This window comes from Nerophis ophidion, linkage group LG16 (assembly GCF_033978795.1).
Source record: "Nerophis ophidion isolate RoL-2023_Sa linkage group LG16, RoL_Noph_v1.0, whole genome shotgun sequence".
NCBI classification, from domain to species: Eukaryota; Metazoa; Chordata; class Actinopteri; order Syngnathiformes; family Syngnathidae; genus Nerophis; species Nerophis ophidion.
Window position 1 is genome coordinate 40,261,696 of NC_084626.1, and position 25,701 is coordinate 40,287,396.

Genomic DNA, 25,701 nt, shown 5'->3' on the forward strand with positions numbered 1-25,701 from the left:
AATCGTGTGTGTGTGTGCGATATTGGTTAATCATTTTTTGTTTTTTGTGTTGTTTTGCTTTTGTAGCTGTATGTAGAAATGGCACTACTGGAGTGGCAGCTGGTTGCATCAACTCTGTTCTTTTAATGTCTTTAATGTCCTTTGTGTTGTTTGATGCTTCCCTCTTACACACATGGTTATGTGTGCTATGGCTATGAGTTTTTTTTCCTTCCTTGACCTCAGTCTTGACCTCTCTCCAGGCTAAGAATGAATATTTTTTTATTTTTAAATTCTGCTTAGGACCACAATTTAGGCAGGGGCGGCCCTGGCCTCACATTTAAGCAACACAGTGAGGAGAATGAGGATCTTGATGCGTAATTTATGGACAAGCCCCTGCATGGTATGTACCACCGACTCTCATGGCTAATTATATTGGTGAGGAAGATTATTGTTGTTGGATTTTCTTTTCATACTATCCCTTTTTATTAAATCTAATCCAAATGATTTATTCTTTATTATGAAGTGATTCTTACTTGCTGACGTAAATGATTGCTATCATTAATTAAGAAGGAGAAGAAGAACATGGCATCCAAGACACTTCGTTAGGTACCACTAATATAATCTGATTGAATTAACCTTTTTTGACCTCCATCCATCCATTTTCTATACCGTTTGTCCTTACTAGGGTCTCGTGTAAGCTGGAGCCTATCCCAGTTTACTTGGGGGCAAGAGACAGGGTACACCCTAGGCTGGAAGCCAGCCAATCGCAGACACATATAGACAAACAATAGTTTTATCCGTGAACAATGTAAACTCCCCAATTAACCTAACCTGAATATCATTACTATTGGAATGTGGGAGAAAGCCGGAGTAGCCGGAGAAAAAGCACACGCATAAGAAGGAAACATACAAACTCCACACGGAGATGTCCAAATGGAGATTTGAACACTGATCTCTTAAATGTATGACCTGAATGCGACTGATATACCTAATAAAATGTCTGGTGAGAATACGTTTCCAGTACACTTTTGTTTTTTGTTTGGAGCATTTTAATAATCATAGTTTGTTGTTATTGAAACACGAAATGAAACATTTTCACAGAAGAACAAAGAGAATAAATAAATAGACAGTATGGTGATAAAGTGTATTTCTCTTAAAGTGAGTTCAACTTCAGTCTATATTTGACCAGTAGATCGCCATCAGGTTGCATAATTCCATAACCATAACGACTTGGATCGACAGGAGGTATTCCAGCTGTGGGCTCACACAGCTGAAGATCAACATGAGCCAGCATCAAGAACACAAACCTGCCATAAATGGAAATATGTTATAAATATTATTTCATGTGATAGCACTTCACTTTGCAATTAATGACTTTTAACTGCTCTAATATGCAACATGAGTTATTCCTGGGTAATATATGTATTATAGCATGAAGATACATTACACTTATAACATTTAATATATCAGATATGAATATTAATATACTGACTTTTTAATGATGGTGATAGCGAAGTGTTTCCCAACACAAATGTTGCTGCCTGCCCCCCAAGGCAGGTTGGCGTACTTTAGTCTCCTCCCATCCTTGTAGAAAACATGCTTAGTCGTCACTTCTTGGTCCAAGAAGCGGTCGTACTTGAATGTCTGTCACCAAGAAACAAAAAACATATTTGGTAATCATCCCAGTTGTGAGGAAAATTCATATTTCTTCATTGGTTGCATGTGTCGTTGAGGCAGTATAACAATATATTTGTCACCACAAAGACAACAATATTGCCATAATTTTACTACTGGTATCATTATTTGTATATGCAATTCAGTGTACTATCCATCCATCCATTCATCCACCTTTTTCCGCTTATTTGAAGTCAGGTCGCGGGGGCAGCGGCCTAAGCAGAGAACCCAGACTTCCCTCTCCCCAGCTACTTCGTCCAGCCCTTCCTGGGGGATCCCGAGGTCTTCCCAGGCCAGCTTGGAGACATAGTCTCTACACCGTGTCCTGGGTCTTCCCCGTGGTCTTCTTCCAGTCGGACGCGCTATAAACACCTACCCGGGGTGGCGTTTGGTGCGCATTCTGACCAGATGCCCGAACCTACTCATCTGGCTCCTCTCGATGGGGATGAGCAGCGGCTTAACTCTGGGCTTCTAACTCTATCCCCCATCTCTAAGGGAGAGCCCCGCCACCAGACGGAGAAAACGCTTTTCGGCTTGTTGTACCCGTGACCTTGTCCTTTCAGTCATAACCCAAAGGCCAAAGGTGACAATAGGGACGTAAATCGACCGTTGAATTGAGAGCTCTCGTTTTCTGCTAAGCTCTTTCTTCACCACAACGAAACGATCCGGTCCGCATCACTGTAGACGCTGCACCGATCCGCCTGTCGATCTCACGATCCACTTTTCCCTGACTCGTGAACAAGACCCTGAGGTACTTGACCTCCTCCACTTGGGGCAGGATCTCCTTCCGAACCCAGAGATGGGACTCCACCATTTTCCGGAAGAGAACCATGGATTCAGACTTGGAAGTGCTGATTTTCATCCCAGTTGCTTCACACTCAGCTGGGAACCGATGCAGTCAGATGAAGCCAGCAGGACCACATCATTCGCAAAAAGCAGAGACCTAATCCTGCAGCCACTCAACACCTTGACTGCGCCTAAGATTTCTGTCCTTAAAAGTTATAAACAGCCTGTAAACAGTGCTTTTCTAAAAACTCAAAATGCTTCACAGAACACGACAAACCCATCATTTATTCACTCCACGTTCGGGACCCGGGATAGACAACTTATCCGTGCATCTGTTGAGGACGTCTCTGCGTTGCTGACTTGTCTCCACTCAAGACGATCTCCGGCTGGTCCTACTATGGACTGGACTTTCACACTATGATCTAGATCCACTCGACGTCCATTGCACCGGTCGCCAGAAGGAGGAGGGGGGGAGGGGCATATTGTGAAACCACTATATGGCACATCTGCGGTCCCCTCCAAGTTTCTCATTCTATCCCATTGGGTTGAGTTTTTTCTTGCCCTGATGCTGGATCTGAGCCGAGGATGTCGTTGTGGCTTGTGCAACCCTTTCAGACACTCGTGATTTAGCGCTATATAAATAATCTTTGATTGATTGGTTGATTGATTGATTGATTGATTGATTAATAGTTGTATTCACAATCGGTCCTTGATTAAATACTTTTACAATGATTTTTTTTTTGTATGTATGATTTTTTTATTCGCTATTGTTATTGTTGACCTCATATGGCAATAGTCTTCATTGAAGTACAGTAGAGGGGAGTGTACCTGTGGTTCTTGGTGTATCTCCGGGTCCATTTGTGGGCTCAGGAAGGGGAAGACACAGACTTTGTCCCCTGGTCTAAGATGATACTTTTGTCCATTGGACATGTGCAGGATTTTGTAGTCCACAACTTCTCTGGTGATCAAAGCAGCAGCGGTGAGACGCAAAGTTTCCTTCAAGATGCTGTCTGCAGGACGGACGGAACGTAAGCTTTATGCATGCCAGTGAAGGATAAACAATGAAATGTTGCTGTCTCCGTCCGGGTGGATGGACGATGCGTACCAAACACAGGTGTGCTGTGTGTCTCCGTGGTGGAAGGAGGCTGGGGGGACATGTCCTCCAGAGTCAGCCCTCTCAGCTCTGATTGAAGCGCCTTCATGGCCTCAGGGTGAGTGAGCAGGAAGCCAAGCAGCCAAAAGGCAGTTGGTCCAGCGTTACACTGCATAGGAGGAAACAAACATATATAGAGTTAATTATTATTATTATTATTATTATGAATATTATTATCAATATTTGTATCATTATTATTATCATTATTGTAGCAGGACACAAACAGCGCAGGCAGCCAACGGCAGCCAGAAGCGGAGCAGCCCCATGGTCAGTGTCCCGCATTGGGAGGTAACGTCACTCTATCTCGCGATGCTTCAATCTCTCTACCATTCTGTCCCTCTCTCAGTTATCCCTCTGTCCCTCTGGCTTTCTGTCATCTATCCATCTGTCCCTACATCGTTGGGTGCATCCATCCCCATACCCTTCTACCTTCTGTCCATAGGCGCCAATGCCGAGCACCCATGTGGGATTGATGGTAACCTTCAATCGTTAAAATCATTTTTTTAAAGCAATCTTCATGTTGAAATTTTTGTGGTAAGTCCTGTACATTTCTCAAATCATATATAATTAACAAAGCCTAACCAGGATTTAATTGTGCCTGATAATGAACTGATCACAATCATATTGACTCTGAACGCACTGAACATGAGCGAATGAAGAGCATACTTACTCAACAGCTATACATGTCACACTAAGGGTAGCAGTATGAACAATGCCAACACTGTCATAAACATGTGTCATATAGTGAAACAACACTAAACAACGACAAACACATTTTGGAAGAATATTTGCACCAAAACACAACATAAACACTTTCCGGGACGCTACAATATAAACCAATGCCATTGGTGGATTTACACCTAACATTCACTGTAATGATACCAAACACAATAGCGTATCTACTATGATTACATCGATCTTTTTAAACATCACAAAATCTTTCCTTTTTTAAAAATGTATATTATGTTTATAAACTCAGGAAATATGTCCCTGGACACATGAGGACTTTGAATATGACCAATGTATGATCCTGTAACTACTTGGTATCGGATTGATACCAAAATGTGTGGTATCATCCAAAACTAATGTAAATCATCAAACAACAGAACAATAAGTGATTATTACATTTTAACAGAAGTGTGGATAGAACATGTTAAAACACAAAATAACCAGATATTAACAGTAAATGAACAAGTAGATTAATAATTCATTTTACAGCTCGTCGCTCATAATATTGAGAAAATAATACAATGATAACTGAAACAATATGTTACTGCCTACGTCAGCAGCTAATTTAGGAGCCTTTGTTTGTTTACCTACTACTAAAAGACAAGTTGTCTTACATGTTCACTATTATATTAAAGGACAAACTTGCAATAAGAAAGTGCACATCTTCACATTCTTCTAATGCAAGGTTAGACTTATTACATTTGAAACATGTGCTGTTTCTTTGAGGGACAGGACAGGGTTGGCATGAATAATCACATAATAATGATGACTATAGATCTATTTATAACCAATGGAGAATTACTACTCTGTATTTAATATAAAATTCCCCGTCTACTGGTGCACTGCCCCACTTTCTGAATGCAATGCTTCCAAAACAGAGTCTGAAAATTTTAAATGTAGTTTTGTGTCCCATAGGATGTTTTTTCTTTATGAAATCTTGTCCTTTTTTTGGATTTTATTTCCAATAAAGTTCAGGGTCATCTTCCAAACCTTTTAGGTTCAGTTTTTATTTACTTGGAAGACGAGGAGAATAAGTGCAAGCTTTCTGATGACGTTAAGTGAAGCTCTACGGTACCCAACATGTTTTCTGCCCTATGAAATAATAATGATGATGAAAACTGGTGTTCCTAAATCATTTATTTCTTTGATCATAAAAGATGCCAGTGATTTTACTGTGTGTTTACTTGCAAGGGGACACCTTTCAACACCTTTGCAGCTAATCTCTCTTCTCTCTGCAGAGCTGCTCCACTTTCTATTCTAGTATGTGTCCGCCAGCGTCCCTGCTGACACGCTGTAGCCCAAACACACCAGCTGGAGTGAAGACCATCTCATCTTAATCTGCACACCAGAGGTCCCCCATCAGGTGACTCACTGGAGGCTTTCCTCACGTCACACGCTCCTGCTGAACAGCATTTTTCTTCCAGAAGAGTGGAGATCTTTTGGACCACACATGTGTAGCTGACTATCGCCCCTTCCTGGTTAGAGGCAGCACTGATGGTGCAGGGAAGCACCAGTTCTCCAAACACTACCAGGCTTTGAATATAATCTGTGGCCTACATCAAGTATTTTAGTATGCAGCAACGTTCAAACACAGGAATGATCCGTTGCCAAAAACACACGCACACTACAAAACAAAAGTAGCCGGAAAATGATGCAAAATAAAAATTCTGCTAATGTCAAAAGCATACAAAAACTAAAAACAACTGTTTGGCAAAAATTTTGCAAGTTCACAAAACAAAATGGAGGTTGGCCAAGCAGCCAAAAAGTTAGCCAGCCTACTATTAAGTTAACCAGGATACCAGGAAGTTGACCCAACCACCAGGAAGTTAAGCAGACTACCAGGACGTTAGCTGAAATACTAGATAGTTACCCAAAAAGTAGCTCTTGGTTTCAAAAAGGTTGTTGACCCCTGCTGTAGTGTAATGTCCGCAGCTAAAAACAACTGTGTGAGAACATCTACTCGAATATTACGATATAGTCATTTTCTATATCGCACAGAGACAAACCCGCGATATATCGCGTATATCGATATATCGCCCAGCCCTACTGTGAAGTGTGTACCAACCTGAAATAGGTCATGGAAGAGTTGGAAGTGGTCAGCAAGCCTCTGGCGACCAAGAGTGGGCCTACAAACAGACTGTTTTTCGCAACAGGTTTGACACTGGTCCCACTGCAACCCCTTCACATCCACACCCCTCCACACCTGACCCAGCTGTTTACACCTCAGCATGGTCCACACCTTCCTACCAAACCCCTCTCAGTCAGCCCCCCACAATCCACTAGCCCAGTTCATGGCACTCAACCATCATCCACCCAACACTGCATCAGTCTGGATCAAGTGCGTAGTGTGTTGGGAAGAAACGAGGTCAGGAAAGCTACAGGCCCAGATGGCATCAGTTCCAGGCTACTAGGGGAATGTGAGGACCAGTTAACTGTTGTGGTCCATTACATTTTTAACCTGAGCCTCAGTCTGAAAAAAGTCTTTACACTCTGGAAGACCTCTTGTGTGGTTCCAATCTCTAAAACACCTCATCCCAAGGAGCCGAACCATCTGTTGTCCTGACCTCCCACCTCATGAAGACCATGGACCGGATAATCCTCAGCCACCTACGCGTGCAGACTGTGTCAGCAATGGACCCCTTGCAGTTTTCTTACTGTCAAGGCAACAAGGCTGCATCGGGCCCTCACCCACCTGGAGACCGCGGGAAGTGCGATGAGAGTCATCTTCAATGACTTCTCCAGTTCTTTCAACGCCATTTAACCAGCACCACTGCTGGGAAAACTGGAAGAGGCGGGAGTGGACAGTCACCTGGCTGCATGGATCATTAACTACCTCATCGACAGGCCGCAGTACGTGAGACGGCATGACAGTTCTTCCGATGTGGTAGTTTGCGGCACAGGGGCTCCCCAGGGGACAGTGCTCTCACCTTATCTGTTCACGCACTATACCTCAGACTTCAGGCATGACTCCAACCACTGCCATCTGCAGAAGTTCTCAGACGACTCCGCAGTGATAGGATGTGTGTCTGAGGGGAGCGAGCAAGAATCCTGAGAAGTCATCTCAGGTTTTGTCGACTGGTGTGCACGTTATGCACTTGGACACTTCAGCTTCACCACCCACACCGGTGAACATCCACGGATCAAATATAGTCATTTAAATACCGGGCCAGACTTAATGAACTGATAAGAGAGCTGACTCTGACCTAGACTGCCCACTAGACAGCATTGAGGAAATGGCTGATTTTTGGTCCTGCATAATTTGAGTGATTGCAGCATTTTTCATATGCAACATTTTACCAATGTACAAACCCCGTTTCCATATGAGTTGGGAAATTGTTTTAGATGTAAATATAAACGGAATAAAATGATTTGCAAATCATTTTCAACCCATATTCCGTTGAATATGCTACAAAGACAACATATTTGATGTTCAAACTTATAAACTTTTTTTTTTTTGCAAATCATTAACTTTAGAATTTGATGTCAGCAACATGTGACAAAGTAGTTGGGAAAGGTGGCAAAAAATACTGATAAAGTTGAGGAATGCTCATCAAACACTTATTTTGAACATCCCACGGGTGTGCAGGCTAATTGGGAACAGGTGGGTGCCATGATTGGGTATAAAAACAGCTTCCCAAAAAATGCTCAGTCTTTCACAAGAAAGGATAGGGCAAGATACACCCCTTTGTCCACAACTGCGTGAGCAAATAGTCAAACAGTTTAAGAACAATGTTTCTCAAAGTCAATTGCAAGAAATTTAGGGGATTTCAATATCTACGGTTCATTATGTCATTTAAAGGTTCCGAGAATCTGGAGAACTCACTCCTCGTAAGCGGCATGGCCGGAAACCAACATTGAATGACCGAGACTTTCGATCCCACTGTATCAAAAAACATCATCAATCTCTAAAGGATATCACCACTTGGGCTCAGGAACACTTCAGAAAACCACTGTCACTAAATACAGTTTGTAGCTACATCTGTAAGTACAAGTTAAAGCTCTACTCTGCAAAGCGAAAGCCATTTATCAACAACATTCAGAAACGCCAACGATTCTCTGGACCCGAGATCATCTAAGATGGACTGATGATAAGTGGAAAAGTGTTCTTTGGTCTGACGAGTCCCCATTTCAAATTGTTTTTGGAAATATTCGACATTGTGTCATCCAGACCAAAGGGGAAGCGAACCATCCAGACTGTTATCGACGGAAAGTTCAAAAGCCACCATCTGTGATGGTATGGGGTGCATTAGTGGCCAAGGCATGGGTAACTTACACATCTGTGAAGGCACCATTAATGCTGAAAGGTACATACAGGTTTTGGAACAACATAAGCTGCCATTTAAGCGCCGTCTTTTTCATGGACACCCGTGCTTATTTCAGCAAGACAATGTCAAGCCACATTCAGCACGTGTTACAACAGCGTGGCTTCGTAAAAAAAGAGAGCGGGTACTTTCCTGGCCCGCCTGCAGTCCAGACCTGTCTCCCATCGAAAATGTGTGGCGAACTACGAAGCGTAAAATACAACAGCGGAGACCCCGGACCGTTGAACGACTGAAGCTCTACATAAAACAAGAATGGGAAAGAATTCCACTTTCAAAGCTTCAACAATTAGTTTCCTCAGTTCCCAAACGTTTATTAAGTGTTGTTGAAAGAAAAGGTGATGTAACACAGGGGTGAACATGCCCTTTCCCAACTACTTTGGCACGTGTTGCAGTCATTAAATTCTCAGTTAATTATTATTTGCAAAAAAAAATACAGTTTATGAGTTTGAACATCAAATATCCTGTCTTTGTAGTGCATTCAATTGAATCTGGGTTGAAAAGGATTTGCAAATCATTGTATTCCGTTCATATTTACATCTAACACAATTTCCCAACTCATGGAAACGGGGTTTGTATGTGTTTGATGCTGTTTGTGTGTTTAAGTTTTGGATAATTTCTGTGTTTGCACCATGTTTGATAGCTGCTGAAGCTTTGTGTCATTTATCATAGAGAAGGAATCTTTGTTATTGCAAGCAAAATTCTTATTCCATTGTGAGGTCACAGGATCCAAAGTAAAACATGTTCTTGCATGTTTTTACAGTGCGTTAACGGCTGTCGAGGAACCTGCTTTGCTTTTGTTTGCTAAACAGCGTGAAGTTTAAACAAACAGTTTGGGTCTGGAATGTCCTGATGTTCAGGTGTATAATTTTTGCTATTATGGTTTAACAATAATCTGATCTCCAGGACTAGCAGCTACACAATACACAAAACATACACAACACCATGCTCATACTACACTTTTCTTTTTAGAACGGTGACATATCTAATTGCCTTTTTGTCCAAATAAATCTAGCACAATACACATAGAAATCAATCACTGCCAGGTAAACATATTTGGTTGATTTTAGAATATTTCACTAATGTCACATTACATGTCATAAAAAAATGAAGTTAGTACATCTCGGGTCTTGCTATGTATGAAAACTTTAATGTCCATCCATCCATCCATCCATCCATCCATCATCTTCCGCTTATCCGAGGTCGGGTCGCGGGGGCAACAGCCTAAGCAGGGAAACCCAGACTTCCCTCTCCCCAGCCACTTCGTCTAGCTCTTCCCGGGGGATCCCGAGGCGTTCCCAGGCCAGCCGGGAGACATAGTCTTCCCAACGTGTCCTGGGTCTTCCCCGTGGCCTCCTACCGGTTGGACGTGCCCTAAACACCTCCCTAGGGAGGCGTTCGGGCGGCATCCTGACCAGATGCCCGAACCACCTCATCTGGCTCCTCTCAATGTGAAGGAGCAGCGGCTTTACTTTGAGTCCCTCCCGGATGGCAGAGCTTCTCACCCTATATCTAAGGGAGAGCCCCGCCACACGGCGGAGGAAACTCATTTCGGCCGCTTGTACCCGTGATATTATCCTTTCGGTCATGACCCAAAGCTCATGACCATAGGTGAGGATGGGAACGTAGATCGACCGGTAAATTGAGAGCTTTGCCTTCCGGCTCAGCTCCTTCTTCACCACAACGGATCGGTACAACGTCCGCATTACTGAAGACGCCGCACCGATCCGCCTGTCGATCTCACGATCCATTCTTCCCTCACTCGTGAACAAGACTCCTAGGTACTTGAACTCCTCCACTTGGGGCAGGATCTCCTCCCCAACCCGGAGATGGCACTCCAGCCTTTTCCGGGCGAGAACCATGGACTCGGACTTGGAGGTGCTGATTCTCATTCCGGTCGCTTCACACTCGGCTGCGAACCGATCCAGCGAGAGCTGAAGATCCCGGTCAGATGAAGCCATCAGGACCACATCATCTGCAAAAAGCAGAGACCTAATCCTGCGGTTACCAAACCGGAACCCCTCAACGCCTTGACTGCGCCTAGAAATTCTGTCCATAAAAGTTATGAACAGAATCGGTGACAAAGGACAGCCTTGGCGGAGTCCAACCCTCACTGGAAATGTGTTCGACTTACTGCCGGCAATGCGAACCAGGCTCTGGCACTGATCGTACAGGGAACGGACCGCCACAATAAGACAGTCCGATACCCCATACTCTCTGAGCACTCCCCACAGGACTTCCCGAGGGACACGGTCGAATGCCTTCTCCAAGTCCACAAAGCACATGTAGACTGGTTGGGCAAACTCCCATGCACGCTCAAGAACCCTGCCGAGAGTATAGAGCTGGTCCACAGTTCCACGACCAGGACGAAAACCACACTGTTCCTCCTGAATCCGAGGTTCGACTATCCGACGTAGCCTCCTCTCCAGTACACCTGAATAAACCTTACCGGGAAGGCTGAGGAGTGTGATCCCACGATAGTTGGAACACACCCTCCGGTCCCCCTTCTTAAAGAGAGGAACCACCACCCCGGTCTGCCAATCCAGAGGTACTTTAATGTCGTTGATGCACATTTTACATCATAGTACATACATTATTAATATATATATATATATATATATATATATATGTATATGTATCTACATAATATATATATGTATGTATATGTATTTACATAATTATATATATATAATTATGTAAATACATATACATACACATATATATATATATATATATATATATATATATATATATATATATATATATACATATATATATATATATATATATATATATATATATATATATATATACACACATATATAGTCACGATCAAATGTTTACACACACTTGTAAAGAACATAATGTCATGGCTGTTTTGGGTTTCCAATACTTTCTACAACTCTTATTTTTTTTTTTGTGATAGAGTGATTGGAGCACATACTTGTTGGTCACAAAAAATATTCATGAAGTTTGGTTCTTTTATGAATGTATTATGTGTCTACTGAAAATGTGACCAAATCTGCTGGGTCAATAGTATACATACAGCAATGTTAATATTTGGTTACATGTCTCTTGGGAACGTTCACTGCAATAAGGCACTTTTGGTTGCCATCCACAAGCTTCTGGTTGAATTTTTGACCATTCCTCTTGACAAATTTAGTGCAGTTCAGCTAAATGTGTTGGGTTTTCTGACATGGACTTGTTTCTTCAGCATTGTCCACACGTTTAAGTCAGGACTCTGGGTAGGCCATTCTAAAACCTTAATTCTTGCCTGCTTTAGCCATTCCTTTACCACTTTTGACTTGTGTTTGGGGTCATTGTCCTGTTGGAACACCCAACTGCGCCCAAGACCCAATCTCCATGCTGATGATTTTAGGTTGTTCTGAAGAATTTGGAGGTAATCCTCCTTTTTCATTGTCGCCTTTAAAGCACCAGTTCCATTGGCAGCAAAACAGGCCCAGAGCATAATACTACCAACATGCTTGACGGTTAGGTATGGTGTTCCTGGGATTAAATGCCTTACCTTTTCCCCTCTAAACATATTGCTGGGTACTGTGGCCAAACAGATCACTTTTTGCCATGACATTATGTTCTTTACAGGTGTATGCAAACTTTTGATCGCAACTGGATATATATCATATACTGTATACATCCTTAAGATTTGGGTCATTTGGAGGATGATGGATGTTTATTGAGACTTGCAGTATTGAACATATTGACTTTTTAAGAAATGTTTCAGTGTGTCAAAGAGCACTGATGTTGGCTCCATCTCACAATTGTTCCATACCAACTCACCCAATCATACCTTTTATTATCCTTCTTTTGTCCACTAAGACACAAGAAAAATGATCTTCCTACAAACTCTTGCCACTGAGTTGTAACCATACATTGTAAATTAAATATCTTTGTAAATTTTACAGTTAAAAAAATAAACTAATAAAATTTAAAAAAACTAATATATGGTGAAGTTTACACTGAATAACTGAAAAAAAAATAAAACATTTTATGTGAAAATAACAATACATTTTAGAAAAGGTACAAATGTTATTTTGTACGAGAAATGTTGCCAACTGAGCCGCCATTTTGTTTTGTTTTTACCATAAATTCAACAGATTTTTTTTATTTTTCAGTGTAAATGTTTTTTTGCAAGGAATAAGGCAGAGGAAGAAAGAAGAATGAAGATCAAGGAAAAGGACAGAAAAATAAGAAAACAGAGTCAAGAAGAAAGAATAAGAATGAAGAAGAAGGATGAAAAATAAATAAGAAGGAAGAAATACGAAGTAGGAAGAAAAAGGGAGAATAGCAAAGAAGAATGAATAAAAAGTAAGAAGAATGAAAAAGAAGGATGAAGCAAGCGGAATAAAAAACAATCAAGAAGAAAAAAGAAGAATGAAGACAAACAAAGGAGAAGGATGATAGAGAATGGAGAATTAAGAAGAATGAATAAATAGGAAAAAGGAGGAAGAAGAGGGGAAAAGAAGGATGAAGAATGAAATTGAAGGAAGAAGAATAATGGATAAGGAAGGAGAATGAAGTAGAGGGATGTAGAACGAAGATGAAGGAAACAGAATCAAAAAGAAGGAATAAGAATGAGGAAGATTGAAAGGGAAGGATGAAAAACAAAAAACAAGGAAGTAAGAAGAAGGATGATGGAGAACGAAAAACCAAGAAGAATGAAGAAGTAGGAAGAAGAAGGAAGAAGAGAAAAAAATAAATGAAGAACTAGTAAGAAGAAGGAAAAAGAAGGATGAATAAAGAAGTAGGAATAAGAATAAAAATGAATCAAGAAGAAAGAAGAAGAATGAAAAATAATAAAGGAGAAGGATGAAGAAGTACGATGGACGAAGGAGAATGAAGAATCAAGAAGAGTCAAGAAGAGGAATTAAATGGAAAAAAGAAGGAAGAAACAGAAGAAAAAGGACGGAGGATGAAATAGAAGGATAAGAATAAAGAAAAAAGAGGAATGAAGATGAAGGATGTAGAAGGAAGAACATTTAGAAGAACAAAGAAGAAGAAAATGACCTGAGTGGTCCACAGCTGCATCAGTACTGCTTTGGTCTGCATCTCAGCATTGACGCCCTCCTTCTGCAGGAAGTGCTGGTACTTGTCCTGCCAGGATTTTTGCTCGTCCCGCCCTCCGTTCTCCGTCCGAGACAGAAGCTCCCACAGCCGTCGCCGTGACGACAAGATCGTCTCGCTCTCATCTGTTGCACAGTCGGCATTAATCCGCAGTCAAAGTCAATCTGACTTTTGGAGAAGCGACTTACTTCCTTCCAGCGAGCGACGAGCCATTTTGGAGAGAAGATGGTCAAACTTGCGGAACTCTTGGTAGACTTCATTGACGTTCTTTTTGTTCTCAAACAGTGAGAGGTATCCAGCTCTGCACAGCAACACCAGCAGTCAGCATCTACAGTAGGTCATCTCATCTCATCTCATCTCATCTCATGTCATGTCATCTCTTGTCATCTCATGTCATCTCATCAAATCGTATCTCATCTCATAATCAGCTCATCTCATAATCAGCTCATTTCCTCTCATTCTATCTCATAATTATCTCATCTCATACTCATCACATCTTCTAAAATCTCATCTCATCAAATCTTATCTCATCTCATCCCATGTCATCTCATCAAATCGTATCTCATCTCATAATCATAACATATCATCTCATCTCATAATCATCTCATCTCATAATTATCTCATCTCATAATCATCACATTTTATCAAATCTCATTTTATCAAATCTTATCTCACCCAATGTCATGTCATCAAATCTTATCTCATCTCATCTCATTTAATCTCATAATCATTTCATCTCATAATATCGAATCTCATCTGATCAAAGCAAAACAAATCAAATCTCATCAAATTAATTGAAATTAAATCTCATCTCCTCTAATCTTGTCGCATCAATTCTCATGTCATTTAATGCCATCTCATCTCATAATCATCGCATTGTATGTAATCTCCTCTCATTCCATCTCATAATCATCTCATCTCATAAAATCGAATCTCATCTGATCAAAACAAAACAAATCAAATCTCATCTCATAAAATTAATTCAAATAAAATCTCAACTCATCAAATCTCATCTCATCTAATCTTGTCTCATCAAATCTAATTTCATCTCATTGTATTTAATTCCACCTCATTTTATAATCGTCTCAAATGTTAACCATCTCCTCTCATTCAATCTCATAACCACCTCATGTTATAAAATCTTATCTAATTCATCAAATTGAATCTCATCTAATTGAATCTCGTCTCATCTCATTCAATCTCATCAGATTAAATCTAACCTAATCCAGGACTTTTTTATTCAGGGCCACATAGTGAAAAACTGAAGATTGCAAAGACTTCTTTGAAGTTGAAAAAATATGTTTAAGGATTGGTTTGTTTACGAAGCTTGATGTGGTTTCTGTTACTTTAGGAGAGTTCATTGACAGTCACTAGTGATTTAGGGCTATATACGTAAACATTGATTGATTGATTGATAATTGAGTCAATTTAATTATAGTACTCGGTAAAAGGTTTATTTTTAAGTCCAAAAAGGGATATTCACTTAGTATTACTTTTTATTTAAAAACATTTATTCAGCATTTGTTAACATTAGAAAGTTATATGGTTGAAACCGATAATATCGCCCAAAAAAATACAAATACATGGGTAGTCCTCAAATGCTTATTTTGAAAATGTAATTTTGTTTATACAAACTAGATTGCATGCAATCTGTTTGTTATGATCTGCTGCCCGGATCATATTTTGATTTAGATTTTTGAGTCTTTTTGTGTTTTCCGTTTGTTTTGGACTCATTCGGTTCCAGTTTGGGCGCCTCACAGTTTGTTTCCATGGTTGCTCATTGTTTTCACCTGCCGCTTGCTCCTGACACGCACCTGTGTTGTGATTACTGTCATTATTTAGCCTGCCTTCTCCCGTCAGTCTGCCTTTCTTCCTAATTTGCCATACGCAACAAGTGACGACGTTTGTTCTCGGTTCTGTTTATCCTAGCTTCCATGCTAAGCCCCTTTTGTATTTTCTAGCTCCCATGCTAGCTCTTTTGGTTTTGTCTAAGTCTGTTTTATTCGAAAATAAATCATTTACTACCCGCACGCTGTGTCCAAAGCCCGTCTGCATCATTGGGAGAATGAAACCCTCATCACCATGCGACCAACTCGTCACACTGTTGTTGTGTTCCCTAATTTGAGTGTACATACATGAAGATGTGTGTTGCTGAGCCGGACCTGGACATAATCTGGACTGGACCTGGTTTTAAGAACCCTTTAAACAATCTAATTTAAGTGATAACCTGGTCTCGTGAAGACTATGTCCTTTATTAAAAAAAAAAAAAAAAAATTTGGGATCAAAAAATCAACTAAAATAAAATAAAAACAATTACATAGAAACTTGTAATTAATGAAAATGAGTAAAATGAACTGTTAAAGGTTATTACTATTAGTGGACCAGAAACACACACAATCATATCCGTGCTTCAGAGACTATCCCTTACAGACTGTATTGTTATATATTGTAGGAACCACAGTATTAATGACAGAAGGAAACAACCCTTTTGTGTGCATAAGTGTGAATGAGTCAGAATGGGCGTGGAGGGAGGATCTTTGGGTTGGTGCACTAACGGTAAGTGTATCTTGGATTTATTATCCATCCATCCATTTTCTACCGCTTATTCCCTTTGGGGCGCGGGGGACGCTGGTGCCTATCTCAGCTACAATCGGGCGGAAGGCGGAGTACTCCGTGAGCACGTCGCCACCTCATCGCAGTTGGGTTTATTATGTTGACTTAATAATAAAAAGATATGTTGTTCACTTAGTTAAAAGCACTAAAATGTAAATCAATCCATGTCTTAGCTTTGTGTTATAATCACAGTAATATCAAAATACATCCATCCATTTACTACCGCTTGTCACATTTGGGTTCACAGGGGGTGCTGGAGCCTATCCCAGCTGCACTCGGACGAAAGTCGGGGTACACCCTGGACAAGTCGCCACCTCATCACAAGGCCAACACAGATAGACAGACAACATTCCCACTCTCGGGCCAATTTAATGTTGCCATTCAACCTATATAAATACATACTAATAATTATAATTTTTTTAGAATATACAGGGACAATAAAACAAAAACAGTTGGCTAAATCGGGATTTAAAGTGTTATATCTAAAAGCTGTGAAAATACTTTCTTCCCTCTTTGTTAATGGTGAGTAAAAAGTGTATTTTTTTCAAGTTTGATGTGCAGCGGTTCATTTCTTTTGACACATTACACTGATAATTATGAATGTTGAAATTAGATTTGGTTCTTAGTTTGTAAATGTGAGTGGGAATGTTGTCTGTCTATCTGTGTTGGCCCTGTGATGAGGTGGCGACTTGTCCCGGGTGTACCCCGACTTTCGTCCAATTGTAAATGAGATAGGCACAAGCGCCCCCCGCGACCCGAAAGGGAATAAGCGGTAGAAAAATGGATGGATAAATGGATGGAAATTAGATTTGAACATAGACTTAGACAATCTTTAATGCTCCTCAAGGGAAATTATTCCACGCAGTACTCAGTTACAAAGGATGGAAAGTGTCAAGATGGAAAGGATAATGCAGGTATAAAGTAGACTAAAAATGTACCATTGTAGCAATATAAAATATAACATATATGTATTATGTACATATTTCTTCTACAGTATATGATATATACTGATATTAGGGGTGTGGGGAAAAATCGATTCGAATACAAATCGAATCGAATATGTTGTGCGATTCAGAATCGATTCTCATTTTTAAAAAATCTATTTTTATTTTTTATTTTTTATCAATCCAACAAACCACTACAGAGTAATACCATAACAATGCAATCCAATTCCAAAACCAAACCTGACACAGCAACACTCAGAACTGCAATAAACAGAGCAATTGAGAAGACACAAACACGACACAGAACAAACCAAAAGTAGTGAAACAAAAATGAATGTTATCAACAACAGTATCAATATTAGTTATAATTTCAGCATAGCAGTAAATAAAAAAACCCTCATTGACATTATCATTAGACATTTATACAAATAAAAAAAAGAACAATAGTGTCACAGTGGCTTACACTTGCATCGCATCTCATAAACTTGACAACACACTGTGTCCAATGTTTTCACAAAGATAAAATAACTCATATTTTTGGTTCGTTTAATAGTTAAAACAAATGTACATTATTGCAATCAGTTGATAAAACATTGTCCTTTACAATTATAAAAGCTTTTTTTTTTTTTTAAATCTACTACTCTGCTTGCATGTCAGCAGACTGGGGTAGATCCTGCTGAAATCCTATGTATTGAATGAATACAGAATCGTTTTGAATCGGAAAAATATCATTTTCGAATCTAGAATCGAATCGAATCGAATCGAAAAAATCGACCCCAAGAATCAATATTGAATCGAATCGTGGGACACCCAAAGATTCGCAGCCCTAACTGATATATTATATTATATAATGTATTGTGGCTACAAATGTTTTATGATGGGGCTGGTTTGACTTTGGAGCAAATTACTTCTCTTTGTATGCTTCTCTTCACTAAAACATGTATTCTGACGTGTTTACGTTTGCATGTGCTGGTCACCTGAACAGGAGGCTGTAGCAAAAGCTGAAGAGTCCATCTTGCCTCCACTCTGATTGGTTGCACTGATGATGCAAGATCAGCTCCTGCAGGTGAGCACTCAGAGAGGCATCCAATTGGTCCAGGTGGACACCTTGAAAGTGTCTTGAAGGAACACACCCGTGTGAATAATTATGTTTTCAGAAGATAAATCCTGCCTTACTGTTTCATGAAGGTCTTCTCAGCTGATGCCTCCATGTTGGGTAGACAAACGCCAAACACCTTTTCCATCAGCTGCTGTCTCTGGCGGCTCAGTTTCAGGTGAACGTTGTCCTTCATCACCTCGTCGAAAGAGTTTGGATCCAACAGGACTGTCACGTAATGACCGGCAACACACACCTAACACGCACACACACATCAGTCTCAGGCTTGTGCTTGTTGTTCTTCCAGTAGAAGAGTTTAGCAATTACTACTAACTAATCACTAAATAATAACTCATCTAATAACTAATAACTGATAATTAATAACAAATCACTGATAACCGATAACTAACCAATCTCCCAACGGCGTGGCCCGGCTGGGAGAGTGGCCGTGCCAGCAACCTAAGGGTTCCTGGTTCGACCCCCAGCTTCTACCAATCTAGTCACGTCCGTTGTGTACTTGAGCAGGAAAACAACCTCCTGGTACCCCAGCACCTTCAAAAACCTTCAAATCTGGACTCCAAACATCCCAAAACAAGCTAGTCGGGTTACTTCTACACCTCCACCCCAGATCACACCTCACTCCTACGCACTTCTCCAAAGTGGACTGGCTCAGGGTGGAGGACAGGTGTAAAAGAAAGTCCATCTCTCTATCCTCCTTCAAAACCGCACTAAAAGAACACCTCCAGGCAACTTCAACCCTAAACTAACACTTGCCCCCCTCCACATCCCACATCCCCAGATTGTAAATAATCAAATGTACGTACTTGTTATTATGCTTTCTTATCTCTGTACGTCCACTACTTGCTGTACATATCCTACAAAGTCAGACCTACACTGTTCCAATGTTAATTTCTCAGATGATGCAATTGTTGATGACTGAAGTGCTGATATCAACCAAACCAAACCTAAATGTAAATACTCTGATCATTTACTAGTGTGATGACTGTATTATGCTGATAGTATTTATTTGTACCATGAATTGATTTACGTTGAAAAACTTTTTGGGGTGTTACCATTTAGTGGTCAATTGTACGGAAAATGTACTGTACTGTGCAATCTACTGATAAAAGTTTCAATCAATCAATCAATCAATCAATCAATCAATCAATCAAGACACTTCACCCTTGCTCCTGATGGGTCGTGGTTAGCGCCTTGCGTGGTAGCTCCCGCCATCAGTGTGTGAATGTGTGTGTGAATGGGTGAATGTGGAAATAGTGTCAAAGCGCTTTGAGTACCTTAAAGGTAGAAAAGTGCTATAAAAGTATAATCCATTTAATAAAAAACCTAAAAAATACTCACTAATATCCAAACAATAATAACTTATCCCAATAACTACTAATGAATAACTAATACCGACATACTAATGCCAAATAACTCGTCATTAATCACTTATCCCTACTACATAATCACAACTAACAACTAATAAACAATACCTAAAACTAATACCAAATCACTAGTCACTAATAATAACTAATCACAATTAACTAAGCACTAATCAATTAACCCTACTACGTCATCATCACTAACAAATAATAAGTAACACATACTCACTAACAACTAATCACTATTAAATAATGCCTAAAACTAATACTACATCACTAGTCACTAAAAATAACTAATCGCAAAAACCTAACCACAATAACTAATACCAAAAATGTAATAACTATTAACTAATCACAATGACTCACAACTAACATCAAATAACTAATGCCAACTACCAAATAACTAATCACTAATAACCAAACACTTTATTGATGAACTTCAGTAAAGTATTGTTTACTATTTTAATTTGATTTGTGCATGTTTATACGTCATATTCCACATTAGTGACGAAATTGTTTTGAAATATTTGTTTGATATAGAGCTTAATTTGTGTCAGGCAAAACATCAATGTTGAGCAAAATAATACTGTTATTATTTATTAAGGTAAATGGCTAAAAATCGAAATAATATCATATACAATACTATGTATTACATTAATATGGGTAGTTTTTTTATATATTTCCACAATTTCTCATAACTTCCTGTCACTTACGACATGTAAACATGCACATGTAATGTTATTGTACTGTAAACACTTACTGTGAACACATCGCCATGTTTGTCTTTCATTTCAGAGAGAAACTTTGCTGTGTCTCTCCTGAAGGCCAACGCGTGTCCCAACCATGGAAGAAATCCTTTGTCCAAAGGTGGCTCATTTTTCCTTCTGTGTGATGCAAAGAATAAAAATAACCAGATTAAGGAATGTATGTACAAATTGCATGTTAATGCTACAATGCTGAAGCTGAACTGAAATGCTGATGGAATGTAGAATTTTTGCAATAATAGTTTGAATGTTAAAACGTTTCAAAATGTTGTAAAGCTGACACTGACGAAAATGCTATTTCAGTTCAGTTCAGTTCAGTTCAGTTTATTTTCAGTCTAACAAAAACATATTCAAACATGGATCACGATTCAAAAATGAATAACATGACTGAAACACAATGTACAATGAATGTGGAATTGGTTTGAGTATTGAAATGGTTTGAATGTTGAAATGGTTTGAATGTAGAACTGGTTTAAATGATGAAGAGCTGACGGAATTGGGGGTTAAATCACCAAAATGATTCCCGAGCGCGGCCACCACTGCTGCTCACTGCTCCCCTCATCTCCCAGGGGGTGGAACAAGGGGATGGGTCAAATGCAGAGGGTAATTTCACCACACCTGGTGTGTGTGTGTGTGTGTGTGTGTGTGTGTGTGTGTGTGTGTGTGTGTGTGTGTGTGTGTGTGTGTGTGTGTGTGTGTGTCACTATCTGTGGTACTTTAACTTTTAACTTCAAACCGAAATGGTAGTGGAATATGGAAATGGTTTGAAAGCTGAAATAGTTTAAAGGTTAAAATGGTTTTAGAGGCGGGATCTTTCTGTGTGGAGTTTGCATGTTCTCCCCGTGACTGCGTGGGTTCCCTCCGGGTACTCTGGCTTCATCCCACCTCCAAAGACATGCACCTGGGGATAAGTTGATTGGCAACACTAAATTGGCCCTAGTGTGTGAATGTGAGTGTGAAAGTTGTCTGTCTATCTGTTTTGGCCCTGCGATGAGGTGGCGACTTGTCCAGGGTGTACACCGAATACCGCCTGAATGCAGCTGAGACAAGCTCCAGCACCGCCCGCGAGCCCAAAAGGAACAAGCGGTAGAAAATTAATGGAATGGATGGAGTATAGGCTGTCTTGAAAAGTTGTATGAATCTTGAAATGCTAACAGTAAAGTCCAAAAAGTTTACAAAGTAACATAATCTATATATTTTTTTCTCTAAATATACACTATTAGCTAATATGCTGGCATAAAAAGTTACCATGCTAACAGGGGAACAGATAGCACATTTTTAACATGGCTTGAAGCAACAAATTCAGTGATTATTAGGTTAAAATGTACAAAGTTAGCTAAAATTTTAGCATGCTAACATTTTTTACTAATGATAGCAGTGGAACAGCTAACATGTATCGAAAACCATGTTCATTAGGTTGAAAAGTACCAATTTAGCTAAAATTCTAGTATAAAAAGTTAGCATGCTAACCTTACAATGGTAACAGAGGAAGAGCTAGCATAGTTCAAAGATAGCGCCAAGTAACGAAATCCACGAATATTTAGTTTGAAACGTACAAAATTGGCTAAAATACTTGCGTAAAACGGCAGCACGCAAACAATAGCACTCGGAAACTAACAGGTGAAGGGCTAGCAAACTCTTGGGTCTGCCAATTGAGGAACTTTAAAAAATGTTCCATTCTTTTCAATGGGAATGTGTGTTTTTTTTGGGGGGGGGATGTGATAAGTAGCATGAATGTCCCGAATGAGCTGAATTGGTTGGTGTTGGAATCGTTTGAATCGGTTAAGAAATGTAGGCATCGTAGAACCATCAATGCTAACATTACTGTTCACAGTTATGCTCAGAGTTTGCTCAAACTTTACCAGAAACTAAATTAAGTGACGTTTATTTGTAAAATACCAATTTTCAGAGAAATCTGTTTATATTGTGGTTTTAATTCACTGTTAGTCAGCATTTCACACCATTTTCAGCCAATAAATTGACCTAGCGCTCACATGATATTGCACTTCATCCCTATTTTTTTTAGCTCATAGCGTCAATAACACATTTCTAGAGGGGTTAAAATACTAACTTGTAATTTTTTATGAGTGGTTTTTATATAAAATAACAGCTAAACAATCATTTTAATGATACTTTAGCATGCGACAACATAAATAGCATGCTGCAGATTTGAGCTTGCGTAATGTTAAGGCTAAAGCATCAATGCTAACATTACTGTTCACAGTTATGTTCAGAGTTTGCTCAAACTTTACCAGACACTAAATTAAATTATGTTTATTTGTAAAATACCAATTTTCAGAGACATCTGTTCATATTGTGGTTTTAATTCATTGTTAGTTAGCCTTTCACACCATTTTCAGCCATTAAATTGAGTTAGCGCTCACTTGATATTGCCCTTTATCTCAATTTTTTAGCTCATAGCTTCAATAACACATTTCTACGGGGTTACAATTATAACTTATGATTGTTTATGATTTGTTTTTAAATAAAATAACAGCTATACAATCATTTTAATGATACTTTAGCATGTGACAAGATAAATAACATGCTGCACATTTGAGCTTGCGTAATGTTTAAGCTAAGCTAGCATCAATGCAAACATTACTGTTCACAGTTATGTTCAGAGTTTGCTTAAACTTTACCAGACACTAAATTAAATTATGTTTATTTGTTAAATACCAATTTTCAGAGAAATCTGTTTATATTGTGGTTTTAATTCAATGTTAGTTAGCCTTCCACACCATTTTCAGCCATTAAATGAAGTTTGCGCTCCCATGATATTGCACTTTATCTCTATTTTTTTTTTTAACTCATAGCTTCAATAACACATTTCTAGAGGGTTGAAATAATAACTTGTGATTATTTATGAGATGTTTTTAAAGAAAATAACAGCTATACAATCATTTTAATGATACTTTAGCATGTGACAAGATAAATAACATCCTGCCAATTTGAGCTTGCGCAATGTTAAAGTTAAGCTAGCATCAATGCTAACATTACTTTTCACACTTATGTTCAGAGTTTGCTCAAACTTTACCAGACACTAAATTAAATTATGTTTATTTGTAAAATACCAATTTTCAGAGAAATCTGTTCATATTGTGGTTTTAATTCAATGTTAGTTAGCCTTTCACACCATTTCAGCCATTAAATTGAGTTTGCGCTCACTTGGTATTGCACTTTATCTCTATTTTTTAGCTCACAGCTTCAATAACACATTTCTACGGGGTTACAATAATAACTTGTGATTGTTTATTATTTGTTTTTAAATAAAAAAACAGCTGTACAATCATTTCAAAGATACTTTAGCATGTGACAAGATAAATAACATCCTGCCAATTTGAGCTTGCGCAATGTTAAAGCTAAGCTAGCATCAATGCTAACATTACTTTTCACACTTATGTTCAGAGTTTGCTCAAACTTTACCAGACACTAAATTAAATTGTTTATTTGTAAAATACCAATTTTCAGAGAAATATGTTTATATTGTGGTTTTAATTTACTGTTAGTTAGCCTTTCACACCATTTTCAGCCTTTAAATTTAGTTGGCGCTCACATGATATTGCACTTTATCTCTATTTTTTTTTTAACTCACAGCTTCAATAACACATTTCTAGAGGGTTAAAATAATAACTTGCGATTGTTTATGAGATGTTTTTAAATAAAATAACAGCTATACAATCATTTTAATGATACTTTAGCATGTGACAAGATAAAACACATCCTGCACATTTGAGCTTGCGTAATGTTAAAGCTAAGCTAGCATCAATGCTAACATTACTTTTCACAGTTATGTTCTGAGTTTGCTCTAACTTTACCAGACACTAAATTAAATTATGTTTATTAGTAAAATACCAACTTTCAGATAAATCTATGTTTTTATTGCAGAAGTATTTCAGCATATCTCATCATTCTCAGTCACTAAATAGAGTTAGCACTGGAACTTGTATGTTCATCGGTCTTTATCGGCTTATAGATCCAAAAATGATATTGCTAGAAGTTTATAAACGATAAGTTATGACTGACCTTGTGCGACGACAGTAGAGGAAGACCAGCAGGAGCAGAAATATGAGCAGTGAAAATAGCATCCATGGCATGTCTGACACTTTCTGATGGCTTAGTCCTCCATTAAACATCTAACTGACTTTTATGCCTTTCGTTGGAGGCGTGGAAAGGTGCGGCCTGCTGATACCAACATGTTGTTACACAACTGTAACGCACTTCCTGAGCAAATGCTTCCAAAGAACAACGACAGTAGATGACATCTTGCTTTCAGCGGTTGCATTTCACAGCAGTGACATCATCCAGGTGAGCGCACCTGAGGGTTGCTGTTCAGACACGCAGGTTTCTTGCCGTCAAACACTTATTTTTAGGCATCAACATGACTAAAGACATGAACGTATGAATACTTCATGACACACCAAAGAAGCATGAAATAGTATCCTAGCGACGTTTTAGTTTATTTCCATTTGTTGTGACTGTATGAGAAGCCACAGATTTATAGAAGCTTCTTTCACAGGCCAACAGTGCAGAGATGGGTGCCGTGCGTGCACTCCGCCAGCAGAGGGCAGCAACGGACTTTCAAAATAAAGGCCTGAGACTAGCCAACGTTTTGTATTGTATTATTGATTCACTTAACACGTTTGGCATTGAGTCACAAAGGCCATGCCACGTTAAAAAAAATATTCTAAATGATTGATTGAATGCTACAAAATTGAAAAGAGCAGCACGGTGGAAGAGGGGTTAGTGCGTCTGCCTCACAAAACAAAGGTCCTGAGTCGTCATGCATGGGTTCAATCCCGGGCTCGGGATCTTTCTGTGTGGAGTTTGCATGTTCTCCCCGTGTCTGCGTGGGTTCCCTCTGGGTGCTCTGGCTTCCTCCCACTTCCAAAGACATGCACCTGGGGATAGATTGATTGGCAACACTAAATTGGCCCCAGTGTGTGAATGTGAGTGTGAATGTTGTCTGTCTATCCGTGTTGGCCCTGCGATGAAGTGGCGACTTGTCCAGGGTGTACCAAGCCTTCCGCCCGATTGTAGCTGAGATAGGCATCAGCGCCCCCCGCGTCCCGAAAGGGAATATGTGGTAGAAAATGGATGGATGGATAATTGAGTGATACAAATTTGAAAAGAGAAGCTCAATTTTAGTCCAAGATTGTATCTCAGTGTTGAGCCAATGC

The 25,701-nt window shown here is 39.4% G+C and overlaps 1 protein-coding gene across 1 annotated transcript; it reads right to left on the reverse strand.

The window, feature by feature from the left end:
• Positions 1-1,001: 1,001 nt before the first annotated feature.
• ptgis (prostaglandin I2 (prostacyclin) synthase) lies at positions 1,002-24,706 on the reverse strand. The gene is made up of 10 exons (XM_061875215.1): positions 24,548-24,706; positions 20,518-20,641; positions 18,456-18,631; positions 18,257-18,397; positions 13,911-14,023; positions 13,666-13,847; positions 3,545-3,701; positions 3,268-3,449; positions 1,472-1,623; positions 1,002-1,286 (listed from the first exon to the last, which is right to left on the reverse strand). Exons 1-10 carry the CDS (start codon positions 24,655-24,657, stop codon positions 1,133-1,135), a joined length of 1,491 nt encoding a protein of 496 aa, XP_061731199.1. The 5' UTR covers positions 24,658-24,706; the 3' UTR covers positions 1,002-1,132.
• Positions 24,707-25,701: the final 995 nt, after the last annotated feature.

What these genes read in the sequence shown, in the direction of transcription:
- ptgis (XM_061875215.1), bottom strand. Translation starts at nt 24,657, where the DNA reads ATGTTTAATGGAGGACTAAGCCATCAGAAAGTGTCAGACATGCCATGG. An exon ending in TGCTACAGCCTCCTGTTCAG is followed by an intron (nt 14,024 to 18,256) that starts GTGACCAGCACA and finishes GTTGCTGTGCAG; the next exon opens with AGCTGGATACCTCTCACTGT. An exon ending in AGATACACCAAGAACCACAG is followed by an intron (nt 1,624 to 3,267) that starts GTACACTCCCCT and finishes TCTTGGTGACAG; the next exon opens with ACATTCAAGTACGACCGCTT.